The sequence below is a fragment of the Dipodomys spectabilis genome, unplaced genomic scaffold, assembly GCF_019054845.1.
Source record: "Dipodomys spectabilis isolate Male_0828 unplaced genomic scaffold, ASM1905484v1 ptg000171l, whole genome shotgun sequence".
NCBI lineage: Eukaryota > Metazoa > Chordata > Mammalia > Rodentia > Heteromyidae > Dipodomys > Dipodomys spectabilis.
The window spans coordinates 2289342-2310898 of record NW_024870848.1 but is presented as its reverse complement, the minus strand read 5'-3'; the positions used below and the strand labels follow the sequence as shown (position 1 = coordinate 2310898).

Genomic DNA, 21557 nt, shown 5'->3' with positions numbered 1-21557 from the left:
ACAGACAGACAGACCAAGATGTGCAGACAGACAGGGAGAAACAGACAGGACAGACAGACACACAGACAGACAGACAGACAGACAGAGACACAGAGACAGAGAGAGAGACAGAGACAGAAGAGACAGACAGGCACAGACAGTCAAACTGAGCCAGGACAGATAGACAGAGACACAGAGACAGGAAGAGACAAATGGACACAGGCACAAACAGAGACAGAGACAGACAGACAGAGATGGACGTGAGAGAAACTGGCACAGACAGACACAGAGAGACAGACAGACAGACAGACAAAGAAGAGACAGACAGACAGGGACAGACAGGGAGAGACAGATGCACCGAGACAGATAGACATAGAGACAGACATACAGAGGCACAGAGAGACGGGCAGACAGACACAGACAGACAGAGACAAGTGACAGATGGAGAAAGGCAGAAGAGACAGACAGAGACAGGAAGATAGAGACAGACAGACAGACAGACACAGACAGACAAATATGAGACAGACAGATGTAGACATGGAGACAGGGAGAGACCGACAGAGGTAAATGGACAGACACAAGAGACAGATCTGAACAGAGGCAGACAGGAAGACACAGAGACAGAACAGACAGACAGAAGAGACACACAGACAGATATAGACACAGAGATGGACAGACAGAGAGAGACACACACAGACAGACGAAGATGTGCAGACAGACAGGGAGAGACAGAGACAGGACAGACAGACAGATGGAGACACACAGACAGAGACACAGACAGACAGAGACACAGACAGACAGACAGGGAAAGACAGATGGATAGAAACAGAAGAGACAGACAGGCACAGACAGACAAACTGAGCCAGGACAGATAGAGACACAGAGACAGGAAGAGACAGACAGACACAGGCAAAGACAGAGACAGAACAGACAGACAGACAGAGATGGACATGAGAGAAACTGGCACAGACAGACACAGAGAGACAGACAGACAGAAAAGACAGAGAGAAGTGACAGATGGAGAGAGGTAGAAGAGACAGACAGACAGAGACAAGAAACAGACAGACAGCTGTAGACACAGAGACAGACAGGAAGGGAGATGGACAGACATGGAGAGACAGCAACAGACAGAGATAGACACAAGCACAGAGAGACAGACAGACAGAGACAAGAGACAGACACAGAGATAAGAGACAGAGGCAGATGGAGACACGGACACAGACAGAGACAAATGGACAGAGACAGAACAGACCGACAGACAGACAGATGGAGACAGGGAGAGACCGACAGAGGTAGACAGACAGACAGACTGAGACACAGATGTGAACACAGAGACTGACAGGAAGAGACAGAGACAGGACAGACAGACAGACACAAGAGACAGAACAGACACAGACAGAGACAGAGATAAGAGACAGACAGACTCAGAGACAGAGACAGATGGACAGACACAGAACAGATAGACACAGGGGCAGACTGACTGACAGAAGAGTCAGACACAGACTGAGACAGACAGACAGACGTCAACATACAGACAGACATGAGACGGAGACAGACAGACAGACACAGACAGAGAGAGAGACAAGTGACAGATGGAGAGAGGCAGAAGAGACGGAACCAAGAAGACAGAGACAGACAGACAGGCAGAGAGACCAATGGACAGATAACAGACAGAGACAGAGAGGCAGACAGACAGAGATAGACAGAGGGAGACATGGAGACAGGGGGAGACCAACAGAGATAGACGGACAGACAGACAGACAGATAGGGAGAGACAGATGGATAGAGACAGACAGACACAGACAGAGAGACAGAGAGACAGAGACAGAGAAAAGACAGATGGACAGAGACAGGAAGACAGACACAGACAGAACAGACAGACAGACAGAGGTGGATGTGACAGAAGCAGGCACAGACGGACAGACAGACACAAGAGACAGACATGTGAATACAGAGACATACAGGAAGAGACAGAGATAGAACAGACAGACAGACAACAGAAGAGACAGACAGATGTAGTTACAGAGACGGATAGACAGACACAGACATGAGACAGAGAGAGACACACAGACAGATGAAGATGTACAGACAGACGGAGACACACAGAACACACACAGACAAAGACACAGAGACAGACAGATGGACAGAGACAGAAGAGACACAGACAGAGAGACACAGACAGACATGAGCCAGAGACACAGACAGGACTGACAGACAGACGGAGACAGTTAGACAGAATCAGAAGAGACAGACAGGCACAGACAGACAAACTGAGCCAGGACAGATAGAGAGACAGAGACAGGAAGAGACAGACAGACACAGGTACAGACAGACAGAGAGACAGACAGACAAAGAGAAGAGACAAAAGACAGACAGACAAACAGATGTACACAAAGAGACATACAGGGAGAGACAGATGTACCGAGACAGACAGACAAAGAGAACAGACAGACAGACAGGCACAGAGAGACGGACAGACAGACAGACAGAGAGACAAGTGACAGATGGAGAGAGACAGATGAGACAGACAGACAGACAGAGGACACAGACAGATGTAGACACAGAGACAGACAGGAAGAGACAGACAGACAGAGACAGACATGTAGACACAGAGATAGAGAAGAAACAGACTCAGACAGACAGACAGACAGAGGACACAGACAGATGTAGACACAGAGACAGACAGGAAGAGATAGACAGTCAGAGACAGACATGTAGACACAGAGATAGAGAACAAACAGACTCAGATAGACAGACGCAGGCACAGACAGACAGATGGGCAGACACAGAGGAGACAGATGGACAAACAGACACAGACAGAGACAAGTGACAGATGGACAGAGACAAGAGTCACACAGACAGACAGAGACAAAAGACAGACAGGTACAGACAGAAGAGAAAAGAGACAAACAGACACAGACAGGAAGACAGACGGGGACAGACAGACAGACTGAGACAGAAGAAACCGACACAGGCACAGAGAGACAGACTGAGAAGAGACAGACAGACACAGAGAGACAGAGACATGAGGGCCAATGGACAGACAAGAGACAGAAGAGACACAGACAGACAGACATATACACAGAGATAAAGACATGAGACAGACAGACAGATGGAGACACGGAGACAGGTGGACAGAGAGAACAGACACAGACTGACAGACATGAGACTGATGGACAGACAAGAGACAGACACAGAGATGAGAGACAGAGAGACGGAGACACAGACACAGACAGGGAGAGATAGACGGACAGACAGAACAGACAGACAGATGGAGACAGGGAGAGACCGACAGAGGTAGACGGACAGACAGACAGGAAGAGACAGAGACAGAATAGACAGACAGACACAAGAGACAGACAGAGACAGAACAGAAACAGACAGACAGAGATAAGAGACAGACAGACAGACAGGGAGACAGACAGACACAGGCAGACACAGAGACAGAGAGACAGATGTACAGACACAGAACAGATAGACACAGGGGCAGACAGACCGACAGAGAGAAGAGTCAGATACAGACAGACAGACAGTCGTCAACACAGAGACAGACATGAGACAGAGACAGACACAGTGACAGATGGAGAGAGGCAGAAGAGACAGACAGATGATCCAGGAAGACAGAGACAGACAGAAACAGACAGACAGACAGACAGACAGACAGACAGAGGACACAGATGTAGACACAGAGACAGACAGACACAGACTGAGACAGAAGAGACCCACACAGACAGACAGACAGATGTACACACAGAGACACACAGGAAGAGAAATGGATAGAGACAGTCACAGGCATAGACAGACAGACATAGAGACAAGAGACAGATGGACAGAGACAGAAGAGACAAAGACAGACAGACACAGTCACAGACAGACAAACTCAGCCAGGACAGATAGACAGACATAGACACAGAGACAGGAAGAGAAGGACGGACACAGGCACAGACAGACAGAGATGGACGTGAGAGAAACCGGCACAGACAGACACAGAGAGACAGACAGACAAAGAGAAGAGACAGAAGAGACAGACAGGGACAGACAGACAGATGTACACACAGAGACAGACAGGGAGAGACAGATGCACAGAGACAGACAGACAAAGACGAGACAGACAGACAGACACAAAGACAAGTGACAGATGGAAAGAGACAGACAGATGGAGCCAGGAAGACAGAGACAGACAGACAGACAGAGGACACAGACAGATGTAGAGACAGTGACAGGGAGAGACAGACGGACACAGGGACAGACAGACAGAGACAGGGACAGACAGACAGACAGAAGAGACAGACATGTAGACACAGAGACAGAGAAGAAACAGACTCAGACAGACAGACGCAGGCATAGACAGACAGATGGGCAGACAGAGGAGACAGATGGACAGACAGACACAGAGACAGGCAGGAAGGGAGATGGACAGACACGGAGAGACAGACAGGAAGAGACACAGACAGACGGACAGAGACAGGAAGACAGACGGGGACAGACAGACTGAGACAGAAGAGACACCAAGACAGACAGACAGAGACAGATGGACAGACAAACAAAAGACATACAGAGACAGACTGAGACAGAAGAGATCCAGACAGACAGATGTACACACACAGACGGACAGGAAGAGAGTCGGACAGAGACAGAGACAAGAGACAGATGGACAGAGTCAGACAGACATGAGACTGGTAGACAGACACAGGGAGAGACAGAGATAACAGACAGACAGACGTCAACACAGACAGTGATGGAACAGACAGATAGACAAGATCGATGGACAGACAAGAGACAGAGATAGAGAGACTCAGACAGACAGACGGAGATGTACAGACAGATGGAGACACAGAGACAGACAGGGAGAGACAGAACAGACAGACAGAGAGACATGAGACCAATGGACAGATAACAGACAGAGACAGAGAGACACAGACAGAGACAGACAGACAGACAGAGACACAGAGACAGGGAGAGACTGACAGAGGTAGACGGACAGACAGAGACAGGCAGATGTCAACACAGACAGAACAGACAGACAGAGATAAGAGAGACAGACAGACAGACACAGAGACAGAGACACAGACAGACAGACAGGGACACAGACAGACAGATACAGACAGACAGAGATAAGAGACAGACAGAAGGAGACAGACATAAGAGACAGACACAGACAGACAGACACAGAGACAGACAGGGAGAGACAGACCAGACAGACAGACATGAGACCAATGGACAGATAACAGACAGAGAGAGAGAGGCAGACAGACAGACAGATAAGAGACAGACAGACAGATGTCAACACAGAGACAGACAGACAGGGAGACAGACAGACACAGACAAAGACAGACAGAAAGCTAAAGACAGAGAGATAGACAAGGAGAGACAGATGGACAGAGACAGACAGAGCAGGCCTTCCCGGTCTCTTTTTCCTTGTGTCTCTAGACTTCCTGATCGTATTCCTGTTAGTTGGTGTTTTCCTTCTTCCTCTTCTGTCTCCTCCTCCTCTTCCATCTCCTCTTCCATCTTCTCTTCCATCTCCTCTTCTTCTTCCATTTCCTCTTCCTCTTCCATCTCCTCTTCCGTCTCCTCTTCCCTCTTCTCTTCCTCTTCCGTCTCCTCTTCCATCTTCTCTTCTGTCTCCTCTTCCTCTTCCATCTCCTCTTCCTCTTAGGTCTCCTCTTCTGTCTCCTCTTCCATCTCCTTTTCCTCTTCCATCTCCTCTTCCTCTCCTCTTCCTCTTCCGTCTCCTCTTCCATCTCCTCTTCCTCTTCCATCTCCTCTTCCTCTCCTCTTCCTCTTCCGTCTCCTCTTCCATCTCCTCTTCCTCTCTTCTTCCTCTTCCATCTCCTCTTCCATCTCCTCTTCCTCTCTTCTTCCTCTTCCATCTCCTCTTCCTCTTCCGTCTCCTCTTCCTCTTCCGTCTCCCCTTCTGTCTCCTCTTCCTCTTCCATCTCCTTTTCCTCTTCCATCTCCTCTTCCATCTCCTCTTCCGTCTCCTCTTCCATCTCCCCTTCCGTCTCCTCTTCCTCTTCCATCTCCTCTTCCATCTCCTCTTCTGTCTCCTCTTCCTCTTCTGTCTCGTCTTCCATCTTCTCTTCCATCTTCTCTTCCATCTCCTCTTCCATCTCCTTTTCCTCTTCCATCTCCTCTTCCGTCTCCTCCTCCGTCTCCTCTTCCGTCTCCTCTTCCATCTCCTCTTCCGTCTCCTCTTCCATCTCCTCTTCCATCTCCTCTTCCTCTCCCGTCTCCTCTTCCATCTCCTCTACCGTCTCCTCTTCCGTCTCCTCTTCCATCTCCTCTTCTGTCTCCTCTTCCGTCTCCTCTTCCGTCTCCTCTTCCGTCTCCTCTTCCGTCTCCTCTTCCTCTCCCGTCTCCTCTTCCATCTCCTCTTCTGTCTCCTCTTCCGTCTCCTCTTCCGTCTCCTCTTCCGTCTCCTCTTCCGTCTCCTCTTCCATCTCCTCTTCTTCTTCCATCTCCTCTTCCTCTCCTCTTCCTCTTCCGTCTCCTCTTCCATCTCCTCTTCCTCTTCTATCTCCTCTTCCATCTCCCGTCTCCTCTTCCTTTTCCATCTCCTCTTCTGTCTCCTCTTCCGTCTCCTCTTCTATCTCCTCTTCGGTCTCCTCTTCCATCTCCTCTTCCTCTTCCATCTCCTCTTCCATCTCCTCTTCCTCTTCCATCTCCTCTTCCTCTTCCCCTTCCTCTTCCTCGTGTCCATGTCCTTCTTCCTCTTCCTGTTCTTCTGATACATCTCCTTCCTCTTCCCATTCTCCTTCCTCTTCCTCCCCATTGTCTCCCTGACCCCCACAGGTCGCCTCACATCCTTGAACCTCCATCCCCGGGCCTCCAACTTCCAGCCTCCATCCCTGGCCTCCATCCTTGGGCCTCCACCCCCTTGGGCCTCCACTCCTGGCCTCCATCCCCAGCCTCCACCCCATTTGGCCTACTTTCCTCTACCCCCCTGGGCCCCTGTCCCTAGCCTCCACCCTCTTGGGCCTCCTTCCCTGGGCCTCCAACTTCCAGTCTCCATCCCCAGCCTCCACCCAATTAGGCCTCCATCCCTGGGCCTCCTTCTCTGGCCTCCAACTTCCTGTCTCCATCCTCAGCCTCTACCTCTGTCCTCCACCTTCCTGGACCTCCATCCCCAGCCTCCATACCTGGCCTCTAACCCCTAGGCCCCCATCCCTGGGCCTCCACTTCCCCTAGGCCTCCATCCCTGGGCCTCCACCCCCTGGGCCTCCAACTTCCAGTCTCCTTCCTCAGCCTCCACCCCTGGCCTCCACCCCGTTGGACCTCCATCCCCAGCCTCCACCCTGGCCTCTAATCCCTAGGCCTCCTTCCCTGGGCCTCCAACTTCCAGCCTCCATTTCCCTGGGCCTCCACCCCTGGGCCTCCATCCCCAGCCTCCCCCCCTCCATCCCAGCCCCAGGATGGGGGGCCCCCACCGCTGGGCCTCGCTGCTGCTGCTGCTGCTGCTCCTGTGCGGCCCCCACCCAGCCCCCGCCACCCGCTGCCCCAGGACCTGCGCCTGCTACGTCCCCACCGAACTCCACTGCACCTTCCGCAGCCTCAGGGCCGTGCCCCACATGCTGGACCCCAAGATGGAGCGCGTGAACCTGGGGTGAGGCCTGGGGAGGGGAAAGGGGGGAAGGAAGGGAAGGAAGAGTAAGGAAGGAAGGAAAGAAGGAAGGAAGGAAGGAAGGAGGGAAGGAAGGAGGGAAGGAAGGAGGATGGAGGGAAGGAAGGAAGGATGGAAGGAAGGAAGGAAGGAGGGAAGGAAAGAAGGAAGGAAGGAGGGAAGGAAGGAGGGAGGGAGGGAAGGAAGGAAGGAAGGAGGGAAGGATGGAAGGAAGGAAGGAGGTAGAGAAGGAAGGAAGGAAGGAAGGAGGGAAGGAAAGAGGGAAGGAAGGAAGGAGGGAAGGAGGGAGGGAAGGAAGGAAGGAGGGAGGGAAGGAAGGAAGGAAGCAAGGGAGGAAAGGAAGGAAGGCAGGAAGGAAGATGATGATGAGTAATGATTCATTATTCTTGACCCTGACCCGGAAACAAAAGTCCTGCCCTCCCAGCGCTGGTTTTCAGGCTGTTTTCCTGATTTCCTCTTCCTGTCCTCTCGCCTGTTGAATTAGGTTCAACCACATCCGGGTCCTGACGCACGCTTCCTTCCCCGGTCTTGCGAGACTTCAGCTGCTGCTGCTGCACGGAAACGAGATCGCGGACATCGCCGAGGGCGCCCTGAGCGACCTGGGCGCACTGCAGGTGCGCAGGGAGCGGGCGGAAGTGGGGCGGAATTGGAAGGAAGTGGAAGGAAGTTTGGTAGGAAGTGGGGCAGAAATATGCAGTGAAGTGGGACAAAGTAGGGGAAGAAGTGGGGCGGAAGTTTGAGGAAATAGATACGGAAGTGGGAGGAAGTAGGGCCGGAAGTGGGAAGGAAGTTGGAGGAAGAAGGAAGTGGGAAAAGAGTAGGGAGGAAGGAGGGGGGAAATGCGGAGGAAGACAGGCAGAAATGGGGATCAAATAGCAAAGGAAGTGGGGAGGAAGTAGGGAATCAATGGAGGAAGTAGAGACGGACATGGGAGGAAGTCGGGGGCAGAAGGGAGGCGGAAGTGAGACGGAAATGGATAAGGACCTGGGAAGAAGTAGGGCTGGAAGTGTAGCCAGATGTTGAGTGGAAATAGGGAAGGAAGTGGAGCGGAAGTGGGTCGGAAGTAGTGAGGATATGGATCTGGAAGTGGAAGTAGGGCCGGAAGTGGGGTGGAAATCGGGAAGTAGGGAGGAAGTGTGAGGAAGTAGGGGTGAAAATAAGCCGGAAGTGGGAGGAACTAGGGGCGGAAGTGGTTAGGATATGGTTCCGGAAGTGAGAAGTGGGGTGGAAATAGGGAAGGAAGTGGGGAGGAAGCAGGACGAAGTAGGGGCGGAAGGCGGAAGTGGGGCGGAAGTGGTGAGGATATGGATCCGGAAGTGGAGTGAAAATAGGGAAGGAAGTGGGGAGGAAGTGGGGGTAGAAGTGACCCAGAAGTGGGGAATGACATATAGTTGGAAGTGGGGAAGAAAGTGGAAATAGGACCATGGGTAGGACCGGAAGTGGGGCAGAAATAAGGAAGGAAATGGGCAGGAAGTGGGAGGAAGTCGGGGCTGAAGTGAGGCGGAAGTGAGCTGGAAGTGGGGCAGAAGTGGTGAGGATCTGGATCTGGAAGTGACAGAAAGTAGGGCCATAACTGGCCGGAAGTGCGGAGGAACTTGGAGGAAGTAGAGGCGGAAGTCAGCCGGAAGTGGGGAGGAAGTGACCCGGAACTGGGGCGGAAGTGAGTTGGAAGTAGGGAGGAAGTGAGAATGGGGCAGAAGTGGGACCGGAAGAAGTGAGGAAATATACTCGGAAGTGGGAGGAAGTAGAGGCAGAAGTCGGGAGAAGTAAGCCGGACGTGGAGCAGAAGTGTGACAGGAAGTGGTACGGAAGTAGGGTGGAAGTGAGACCGGAAGTGGGGCGGAAGTGACCCCGAAGTTGCCCTTCGGATCCCAGAAACGCCCCCTTTCACCCCCACAGGTGCTGAAGCTGAGCTACAACCAGCTTCGGGCACTGCGCACGGGCTCCCTGCGGGGCCTGCGGCGCCTGTCCCGGCTGTACCTGGACCACAACCGGCTGGAGTCGGTGCCCCCGCGGGCACTGCTGGGGCTGGCGTCGCTGCGGCTGCTACGTCTGGACGGGAACCAGCTGGCGGCACTGGCGCCCGAGGCGTTGGCCACGCTGCGCGTGCGCGGGGTCCCGGCCTGCACGCTGCGCGTGCTGCACCTGGCTGGGAACCACCTGGCTGCGCTGCCCGCCGGCACCCTGGCCCAGGCACCCGCGCTGCGCGCGCTGCACCTGCAGGGTAACCCCTGGGCCTGCGGTTGCCGTGCGCGCTGGATGGAGGACCTGGAGGGGCGGGGCCGAGGTGAGCAGAGGGGGCGTGGTCAAGCGCAGGCCAATGAGAGGGCCGGGCGGGGCTGAGGCGATGCAGAGAGGGGGCGTGGCCGAACTACAGCCAGTGAGAAAGGATGGGGGCGTGGCTGGGCGTAAGTGAGTAGCCGAGTTCCCCCAGTCACGCGGGGCGGAGGCGTGGCCGAGGCGCCCAGGGGGGCGTGGCCTAGCTCCAGCCAGTAAAAAACGGCAGCAGCGTGGCTGGGCGTGGCTGGGCATTAGTGAGGAGCTGCAGGGGGCGTGGCCAAGGTCTAGCCACTTAGGAGGGGCAGGGACGTTGCTGAGGCTCCACAGGGAGGGTATGGCCCAGCTTTAGCCACTCAGGCAGGGTGAGGGTAAGGCTAAGGCTCCACGGGGGGGCGTGGCCGAGGTCCAGCCAGTCAGGCGAGACGGGGGCGTGGCTGAGAACCCCCAGGAGGGGCGTGGCCGAGCTCCAGCCAGTCAGGCGCGACGGGAGCGTGGCCGAGGCTCCCCAGGGGGGCGTGTCCCATGTCAGCCCCGCCCTTCTCCCATCCCCCCCTGCAGGCGTGCTGCGCTGTGGGAAGGAACAGGCGTGCGCGGCCTGCGCCAGCCCCGCCGCCCGCCGCGGCTTGCACCTGCGTCGCCTGCCTCCACGCATGCGTTGTCGCCCGCCGCGCATCCTCACCAGCCCGGCAGACGGCGAGGAGCCGCTGGAAGCGGAAGTGGAGGCGGAGGAAGAGGAAGTGGAGGACAGGGAGGAGGTGGGCGAGGTGCAGCTGAGGCTGACAGACGCCCGTGGCCGCGCCGCTGGCCTTACCTGCCGCCTGCGGCGCGCGCCCAGCGTGCGCGACCTCGACGTGCGGCCCGGCCCTGCCCCCGATGTCCCTGTGCACGTGCGCCTGACGCTCAGCGCCGCCCTCGCCTGCTACGCCGACCCTGCCCACCTCGCACATGCCCGCCGCCTGCTGGGAGGCGATGACGACACTGATGATGTCGCGCTGATGCTGCGCTGGGACCCGGAGGCGCCGGGCCACGCCCACGCAGATAGGGACCCGGGAGATGGATCCGGGGAAGGCCACGCCCAACCCTCGGGTGGAGACGCTGATGGGGATGAGCTGTATCAGGACAGGGACCCAGATGTAGGCCACGCCCACCATCAGGGCGGAGACCCGGATGTGGACTATATGTATCAGGCCACAGACTCGGATGTAGGTCATGCCCACCATCGAACCAGGAACCCTGATATAGGCCATGTCCACCAGGGAGCCAGAGACCCTGATGTAGGCCCTGCCCACGCTCAGGACAGAGACCCGGTTGTAGGCCACACCCATCTGCAGGACAAATACCCGGATGTAGGCTATATGTATCAAGCCCAAGACCCGGATGTAGGCCCCTCCCACCAGCAGGACAGACACCCGGATGTAGGCCCCGCCTACAAGCATGCCAGACACCCGGATGTAGGCCATGAGTATGATCAGGACGTAGGCCCCGCCCACCCTCAGGACAGAGACCCGGATATCAATGACCCAGATGAGGGCCCCGCCCACCCTGAGGACAGAGACCAGGATGGAGGCCACGCCTACCCTGAGGCTAGAGACCTGGATGTCCATGACATGGATGAGGGCCCTGCCCACCCTGAGGACAGAGACCCTGATGTCAATGACCCAGATGAGGGCCCCGCCCACTCTGAGGACAGAGACCCGGATGTAGGCCCCAGGTATGACCAGGATGGAGGCCACGCCCACCCTGAGGCCAGTTTCCCGGATGTCCATGACCTGGATGTGGGCAAGGCCTACCGCCTGGTGCACGGCCCTGGCGCGTCGTCATCGTCGCCAACGTCACTTCCAGGTGTGGTGGCCCGGCTGTGGGCGCGGCCTGCCTGGCTGCTGCAGCCCGAGCTGACGCTGCGCTGGGCTGGGCTGCGTGGGCCACGCATGCGTCTGACGTGGACGGCGTGCGTGCGTGGCCCCGAGGACCCGGAGGACGCACCCTGGGTGACCCTCGACCCCCGTGATGACCCTGATGACGTGCACGTGGTGACCCCGGGGCAGACGCTGCGGCTGCGCTGTGCGGCGCAGGGCTCGGAAACACCACGCATGGCCTGGACGCGGCCCGACGGCTCCATCCTCCGGGGCGATGAGGATGGCGGCCATGATGGGGGGACAACACTGGAGATCCACAGGATGCGCCAGGCCGACGCTGGCTGGTACCGCTGCGAGGCCCGCGTGGGGCGCCGCGGGGAAACCAAGGCACGGCGCGTGGCCTATGGCGAGGACGGAGCCACGGGGTCCGGGGCCTACGCGGAGGAGGAAGCCATGGAATCCGAGGCCTATGGTGTGAATGAAGCCACAGGATCTGAGGCCTACACTGAGGAGAAAGCCAAAGGATCCAGTGCCTATGGCTCAGATGAAGCCATGAAATCCGAGGCCTACACTGAGGAAAAAGCCACGAAATCTGAGACCTATGGTGAAGAAAAAGCCTACGCTGTGAATGAAGCCATAGAATCCGAGGCCTATGGTGCAAATAAAGCCATAGAATCCGAGGCCTTCGCTGAGGAAAAAGCCATAGGATCTGAGGCCGACACTGAGGAGAAAGCCACAAGCCCCGCAGCCTACACCCTGTCTGAAGCCACGGGCCCCGCGGCCTACATCAGCTTTGAAGCCACAGCCCCCACGGCCTCCGCCCCTTCTGAAGCCACAGCCCCTGCGGCCTACACCCCGTCTGCAGCCCCGGGCCCTGCGGCCTACGGTGGCTTTGAGTCCGCCATGGCGGGCCGGGCACAGCGCGTGTTCGTGGTGGCGTCTCGGGCGCCAGCGGCCACGGATCTGGAACTGCCTGCGGGCGTCGCGCTGCGGCTGGGCTGTCGGGCGGAGGCGGAGCCGGCGGCGCGCGTGGGCTGGCTTCTGCCGGGCGGGCGCTGGGCCTGGGCGGGGACGGAGCTGGGGACGGACGGGGTCGGGGTTGGGGCGGACGGGACGCTGACGCTTCCCACGCTGGGCCCACGGCACGCCGGGCGCTATGTGTGCGTGGCCGCCAACGCGCTGGGGCTGGCGCGCTGGGACGCCGACGTCAGCGTGGGTGGGGTGGCGGGGGGCAAGATGGCGGGAGACAAGATGGCGGAATCAAAGATGGAAGAATCCAAGATGGCGGAAAGCAAGATGGCCAAAAACAAGATGGCAGAATCAAAGACGAAAGGCAACAAGATGGTGGAAAACAAGATGGAGGGAATTAAGATGGTGGATTCCAAGATGGTGGACACCAAGATGGTGGAATCCAAAATGGAGGGAAGCAAGATGGCCGAAAACATGACGGAATCTAACATGCCCGACGCCAACATGGCGGATTCCAAGATGGCCAAAAACAAGATGGTGGACACCAAGATGGAGGGAACCAAGATGGCAGAATCCAAGATGGAAGGAAACAAAATGGCGGAAGCCAAGATTGCAGAATCCAAGATGGAGGGAACTAAGATGGCGGAAGCCAAGATGGACGAAACGAAGATGGCAGATGCCAAGATGGCGGAATCAAACATGGGGAGAAACAAGATGGAGGAATCCAAGATGGAGGGAACCAAGATGGCCGAAAACATGGTGGAATCCAACATGGCCGACACCAACATGGCGGATTCCAAGATGGTGGACGCCAAGATGGCGGAATCCAAAATGGAGGGAAACAAGATCAGGGAAAGCAACATGGCAGAATCCAAGATGGAAGGAATCAAGATGGCGGAAAACAAGATGGAAGGAATAAAGATGGCCGAAAACAAGGTGGTGGAATCAAAGATGGAGGGAACCAACATGGCGGAATCCAAGATGGAGGAATCCAAGATGGAGGGAATTAAGATGGCAGATTCCAAGATGGTGGAGGCCAAGATGGCTGATTCAAAAATGGCGGATTCCAAGATGGCGGGTGCCGCTGCGGAAGCGGCTGCGGGGGCGACGCGCGGTGCTGACGTCATTGTTGGTGTGCCAAGCTTGGGCCCGGGCACCGGGGAAGCATGGCTGTGGCGTCGGCGTCCTGCGGGCGGCCCCGGGCGCGGGCAGCAGCGGCGTCCGCCGCCTCCTCATCTCCCTCCCATCCCGCGTGCTGCCCCCGCCGGCCACGGGTTCGAGCCCGCCTTGCCACGCCGCCCGCGCCCACCAGTGGCTGCCGAGCACATCCAGCCCGAGCACTGGGCGCGCATCCTGGCGCATGTTCGCGGCCGCGCCACAGGCGACTTCCGGGCCCCGCCCGCCCTGCTTCCGGTCTCCACGGAGACCTCCCCGCTTCCGGCGTCCACACTTCCGGTTTCGACACAAATATCCCCACTTCCGGTCTCTGTGTCTTCCGCCGACCCACTTCTGGTCTCCACTCGGACCTCACCACTTCCGGTCTCCACTCAGACCACCCCACTTCTGGTCTCCACACTGCCGGTTTCCACTCGAACATCACCACTTCCTGTCTTCACTACTTCCGCCTACCCACTTCCGCTCTCCCCACGGACCTCCCCACTTCCAGTCTCCACTCGGACCCCCGCACTTCCTGCTTCCACACTTCCAGTTTCCACTCGAAAATTCCTACTTCCGGTCTCCACTGGGACCACCCCACTTCCGGCTTCCACACTTCCGGTTTTGTCTCGAACATCCCCACTTCTGGGCTCCACTCGCAGATCTACACTTCCGGTCTCCACGCGGAGATCCCCACTTCCGGTCTCCATTCGGACCACCCCACTTCCTGTTTCCCCACTTCCGGTTTCCACTCAGAAATCCCCACTTCCGGCCTCCACTACTTCGGCCTACCCACTTCCGTTTTCGACTGAGAGATCCCCACTTCCGACTTCCACACCTCCGGTTTCCCCACAGACCTCCCCACTTCCGGTCTCCAGTCAGACCACCCCACTTCCGGTTACCACTCGGAGATCCCCACTTCTGACTTCCACACTTCCGGTCTCCCCATGGACCTCTCCACTTCCGGTTTCGACACGGACATCCCCACTTCCGGCCTCCACCCCTCGAGCATCCACTGCTCCGACCTCTGCACTTCCGTCCTCCTCACTTCCGGCCTCCTTACTTCCGGCTCCCAGGAGGCCTGGCGGCGGCCGCAGGCAGGGGCGACAGCACAAAGCTCACCGCGCCCGGCCGGGCCCCACGGTGAACCCCCGTGACCCCGTGGTCACGACCCTGCATGGCCGTGCCCCGGATGTCCTCCCTTCCCATCCTGCGGCTTCCCCCGATGGTGACCCGGGGACCTTTGACCCGCGACCCCCGGCCCCGCCCGCCGTGACCCCGCCCCGTGGCGTCTGGAACGAGCTGGACACGGGTGAGCCTCAGTTTACCCATCTGTCTCCTGCAGGCTCTTGGCGTGGGGGCGGGGGACTGAGGGGAGCCAGATAGGAGGTGGAGGTAAGAGGTCACAGGGAGGATACAATACGGTCAGAGGTCATGGGGAGGTTAGGGGTCACGGGGGGTCAGAGGTCACAGGGAAGCCAGGGGTCACAGTAGGGTCAGCGGTTGCAGAGAGGTCAGAGGTCATGGAGAGATCACGGGGAGGTGAGAGGCCATGGGCAGGTGAGAAGAGGATGGGAGGTCAAAGGTCATGGGGAACTCAGGAGTCATGGAGAGTTCACGGGGAGGTCTCGGGAGGGTCACTGGGAGGTCAGAGGTCATGGGGAAGCCAGGAGTCACAGGAGGTCAGAGGTCACAGAGTAGTCAGAGGTCATGGAGAGGTCACAGGGAGGTCGGGTCACTGGGAGGGCAGAGGGCATGGACAGGTCAGAGGGCATGGGGAGGGGAGGGGCGAAGTCCTTTACTCTGTCTGTCTCTGTTGTCTGTGTTCCTGGCTGTGTGGGGCACAGGATGACTGGGGAGACAAACACACACGCACAGACAGACAGACAGACAGACATAGAGCAGACAGATAGATAGAGGGACGGATGGATAGACAGACAGACAGACAGATAGGTGGATAGACGGATGAATGGACGGATAGACAGAGCCATAGAGAGACAGACAGACAGATGGACAGAAGGACGGATAGACAGGTAGACAGACAGTAGACAGACAGATGGACAGATAGATAGACAGATAGACTGATAGATAGATAGATAAACAAATGGACGGATAGACAGAGCCATAGACAGACAGACAGAGAGATACATGGACAGATGAATGGAGAGACAGACAGACATGGAAACATACATGGTTGGATGGATGGATAGATAGGTAGACAGACAGACAGCTGGATGGATAGATAGACAGACCAATGGACAGATAGACAGACAGAGCCATAGACAAAGAGATAGATGGACAGATGGATGGGTAGACAGACAGACAGACTGATGGATGTATAGACAGATAGGTAGACAGACACCAGACAGACAGATGGATACAGAGACAAGTAGACAGATGGATGGACAGAAGGACGTATAGACAGGTAGACAGATAGTAGATAGATAGAAGGACAGATGGACAGATAGATAGGTAGACAGACAGACAGATAAACCAATGGACAGATAGACAGAGCCATAGAGAGACAGACAGACAGAGAGATACATGGACTGATGGACGGATAAACAGACAGATAGACTGATGGACGATAGACAGAGCCGTAGACAGACAGACACCAGAGACATGGACAGATAGATAGAAAGAGACAGACAGACAGACCGACCAATGGAAGGATGGACAGACAGAGCCATAGAGAGACAGACAGACAGACAGAGAGATACATGGACAGATGGACGGATAGACAGACAGACAGATAGAAACATACATGGTTGGATGGATGGATAGGTAGACAGACAGACAGACAGACAGATAGATAGACAGACAGACAGACAGACCAATGGACGGATAGACAGAGCCATAGAGACAGATAGACAGAAGAATGGATGGAGAGACGAACAGATGGACAGATGAACAGATGGATAGATGGACCAATGGACAGATAGACAGACAGAGGTATACACAGTCAGAGAGACAGATGGACAGATGGATGGATAGACAGACGGGTGGATGGATGGATGGATTGAAAGAGATAACATGGACAGGTGGGTGGGTAGACAGACGGACGGACCGATGGATGTATAGACAGATAGGTAGACAGACACCAGACAGACAGGCAGACAGATAGATAGAGAGACAGGTGGACAGACAGATGGACAGATAGCTAGATGGATGGACCAGTGGACAAATAGACAGAATCATAGATAGACAGAGCAATGGACAGATAGACAAACAGAGCCATAGACAGAGAGAGAGAGAGAGAGAGAGATGGACGGAAGGAAGGATACACAGATAGGTAGACAGTAAGACAGTAGATAGATGGATGGACAGATGAATGGACAGACAGATACATGGGTGGACGGAGCGACACAGACACATGGACAGATAGACGGATGGACTGATGGATGGATAGACAGATGGACAGACAGAGGGACAGAGGGACAGACAGATGGACAGACAGAGGGACAGAGAGACAGAGGGACAGACAGATGGACAGAGAAACGGATGGACAGACAGATGGACTGACGGACGGACAAGTAGACAGACGAACAGACAGACTGACAGAGACAGACAGACAGAGGGACAGACAGACATAGACTGACAGACAGATGGATAGACAGACAGACAGAGAGATGGACAGAGAAACGGACGGACAGACAGATGGACAGATGGACGGACAAGTAGACGAACAGACAGACTGACAGAGACAGACAGACAGAGGGACAGACAGACAGACATAGACAGACTGACAGACAGATGGATAGACAGACGGACGGAGATGGACAGCCGGACGGACAGACAGACAGAGGGACAGAGCACTGTCTCCGACCAGCACAGGGACTCTTATCCAACACCCTGTCCCTCTGCCCCTCCCTCCGTCCGTCTGTCCATCCCCAGGCGTGGAGCTGACCCCGGCGGCGCCCGACACGCGTGGAACGGACACGAGTGGATCTGACTCTGGCACGATGGACACGCTTGGAAATGTCACGCGTGGATCTGAAACTCACACGATGGTCACACGTGTAAATATCACTCGTGAAAGGGACACGATCACATCCCTTCCACACTCACCTGATACACATGAAGCGCGCATGCGTGGCTCTGACACACGTGGAAATGTCATGCACGCCTCCCCCGCTCCCCCCGTGCTGCGCGAGGCGCCCACGGAGTTCGTGTCGGCCCACGCGGGCCTCACCCTGCACCTGCCCTGCACAGCCCAGGCCTGGCCCCCTGTGGCCCTGCACTGGCGTCTGCCTGACGGGACCCACGCGAGACCCGTGCATGCGCACACGCACCCTCGACTCAGTGACGTCTACGTCCTCCCCAATGGCACGCTGGTGCTGCGCCGCCTGCAGGCCCCGCGCCATGCCGGTGAGTACGAGTGCGTGGCCGCCAACGCGCTGAGCAGCGCGAGACGCACTGTGCACGTCGAAGTCACGCCCGCGCCCGCGCGTCTCCCCCCCAGCGTCCGACCCCGAGGCCCGCTCGCCACGCGCGTGCCCCACGGCGCTGACCTCACGCTGCACTGCCACGCGCGCGGGGATCCCGCCCCACGCGTGTTCTGGAGGCTGCCAGACGGGCACCTGGTGGATGCTGGGAGCAGGTGAGTGTGGGAAGTGGGGGGCATCCATCCATCCATTCACCCGTTCATCTACCCATCCATACATCCATCCATCCACTCATCCATCCACCCATCCATCCATCCACCCATCCATCCATCCACCCACCCACCCATCCATCCACCCACCCATCCATCCATTCATCTACCCATCCATCCATCCACCCATCCACCCTTCCATCCATCCATCCACCCACCCATCCATCCATCCATCCACCCATCCATTCATCCCTCCATCTACCCACCCATCCACCCATCCATCCATCCCTCCCTCCATCCATCCATCCACCCATCCACTCATCCATCCATCCACCCATCCATCCATCCATCCCTCCATCCGTCCACCCATCCACTCATCCATCCACCCACCCATTCATCCACCCACCCATCCATCGATCCACCCATCGATCCATCCATCTACCCATCCATCCACCCATCCATCCATCCACCCATCCATCCACCCATCCATCCATCCACCCATCCATCCACTCATCCATCCACCCATCCATCCATCCATCCATCCACCCATCCATCTATCCACCCATAGTTGGGATAAAGATGATACCCCTTGATAGATAGTTAATTGATAGAGGATGGATTAGACAGATGATGTAGACACAGTAGACCATAGATAACAAATCGATTATCCATTAAATATTGATAGAGATGAGGTGGGGATGGTAGATCCATTAGCAGTGAATAGGTAATTGATAGGTCCTGGCTTGCCAGATCGCAAGGTAGAACCCTAGTGATCGATCATTGATAGATGATCGGTCAGGGATCGATACAAGATGAGTATTGGATGCATATGTCACATGTGCGAATAACTAACATTGGCTTCAAATTTGTCTTCCCTTCCTTATGGTCTTTCCTCCTATTACTTCCTTCCCTCCTTCCTTCCTTCCTTCCCTCCTTTCTTCCTTCCCTTCTTCCTTCCTTCCCTTATTCCTTCCTTCCCTCCTTCCCTTCTTCCTTCCTTCCCTCCGATCCTTCCTTCCTTCCCTCCAAGCTTTCCTTCCTTCCCTCCAATCCTTCCTTCCAATCCTTCCCTCCAACCTCCCTTCCCTACATTCCCTCCTTCCCTCCAATCCTTCTATCCTTCCTTCCCTCCAATCCTTCGTTCCTTCCCTCCAATCCTTCCATCCTTCCTTCCCTCCAATCCTTCCTTCCCTCCCTCCAATCCTTCCTTCCTTCCCTCCCTCCAATCCTTCCTTCCTTCCTTCCAATCCTTCCTTCCTTCCTTCCCTCCAATCCTTCCTTACTTCCCTCCAATCCTTCCAATCCTTCCCTCCAATCCTTCCTTCCCTCCTTCCTTCCCTACATTCTCTCCTTCCTTCCCTCCAATCCTTCCTTTACCCTTCCCTCCTTCCTTCCCTCCTTCTTTCCTTCCTTCCTTCCTTCCTTCCTTCCTTCCTTCCTTCCTTCCTTCCTTCCTTCCTTCCTTCCTTCCTGCCCTCCCTTCCCCTCCCCTCCCCAGCTCTGACATCCGGGTCCGCGCCTTTTCCAACGGCACTCTCTCCGTGCGTCCGGTGACGTCACGTGATGCGGGGGAGTACGTGTGCGTGGCGCGCAACGCGGCGGGCGACGCGCATGCACGGCTGCGCGTGGAGTTGATGGCTGGGCCAGGTGCCTCCTATCTGCAACCCGGGCTTCCCGTGACCCCCGTGACCCCCGTGACCCAGGACGCCGACCCCAGGGAGGACTGCACTGCCTACCACCGCCTCCAGGTCCCATCCGGTGTCCTGGAAGACCCGGATGTTCGGGTCGCGAGGCCTGATGGGAGTGTGGGGAACTGGGACCTGGGGCCTGGGTTAGACCTCGGATGTGTGACCACAGCTGGGGGGGCGGGGCCTGGGGCGGGTTCTTCCTCTTCCTCTCAGTCACTTCCGTCTTCCTCTTCCTCTTCATTTCCTGTTTCCTCTTCCTTTCCTTCTTCCTCTTCCTCTCCATCTCTTCCTTCCTCTTCCTCTCACCATCCTTCATCTTCTTCCTTTTCCTCTGCTTCCTCTTCTTCTTTTCCTTCTTCCTCTTCCTTTCCTTCTTCCTCTCATCCCTTCCTGTTCTCTTCCTCTCAATCTCTTCCTTCTTCTTCTTCTTCCTTTCCTTCCTCTTCCTCTTCTCAGTCTCTTCCTTCTTCCTCTTCTTCCTTTCCTTCCTCTTCCTCTTCTTCACATTCTTTTCCTGCTTCCTCTTCCTTTCCTTCCTCTTCCTCTTCTCAGTCTCTTCCTTCTTCCTCTTCTTCACATTCTTTTCCTGCTTCCTCTTCCTTTCCTTCTTCCTCTTCTTCCTCTTCCTTTCAGCCTCTTCCTTCTTCCTCTTCATTTTCTGTTTCCTCTTCCTCTTCACTTCCTGGTTACTCTTCACTTCCTGGTTCCCCTTCACTTCCTGCTTCACTTCCGGCTTCCTCTTCCTCTCCCACTTCCACCCTGCTGCCCCCTGAGCTCTCCGTCCCCTACGGCGCCCCAGTGACCCTCACGTGCCCAGTGACGCGAGGGTCGCGCGCGGTGACGTGGCTGACGCCGGCCTTGCGCCCCATGGCCTTCACTTCCGGCCCGGAGGACGCCCACTTCCGGGTGCTGCCGGACGGGCGTCTGCGCCTGCGCGGGGTGCGGCGGGCCGACGCAGGCACGTACACGTGCATGGCGGGGCGGGGCTGGCGCGCCACCGTGCGCCTACACGTGCAGCTGCGGGCGCCGCGCATCCGGGTCACGCCTGACGTCCATGACGACGTGAACGACCACATCCGGGTCTCCCCCGTGGTGCGTCTGCGCGTGCGCTGCCAGGCGGATGGCGTCCCCGAGCCCCGCCTGCTGTGGGAACTTCCGGGTGGGCTGGTACTTCCAGTCCCGTATCGCAGTCGCACGGGGGGAGGGATCAGCGTGGATGCGCACGGGACGTTGGAAATCCCGGATGTGCGTGCGCTGCACAGCGGTGGCAGCGATGCCGTGGTGTGCGTGGCGCGCAACCCAGCGGGCGAAGCCCGGATGTGGGTGCGGCTGCCGCCATGGTGGGTGCGGGCTCTCCCCCCTGCGGCGTCGGCTCCGCCCTCTGAGGCGTTGACTCTGCCCCCTGTTGCGCC

The 21557-nt window shown here is 56.6% G+C and overlaps 1 protein-coding gene across 1 annotated transcript; it reads left to right on the top strand.

The window, feature by feature from the left end:
- The first annotated feature begins 7448 nt into the window (after positions 1–7448).
- On the top strand, positions 7449–20947 carry LOC122119506 (matrix-remodeling-associated protein 5-like). The gene is made up of 6 exons (XM_042693542.1): positions 7449–7585; positions 8088–8217; positions 14620–15175; positions 17758–18463; positions 19956–20366; positions 20920–20947. Exons 1-6 carry the CDS (start codon positions 7551–7553, stop codon positions 20945–20947), a joined length of 1866 nt encoding a protein of 621 aa, XP_042549476.1. The 5' UTR covers positions 7449–7550.
- Positions 20948–21557: the final 610 nt, after the last annotated feature.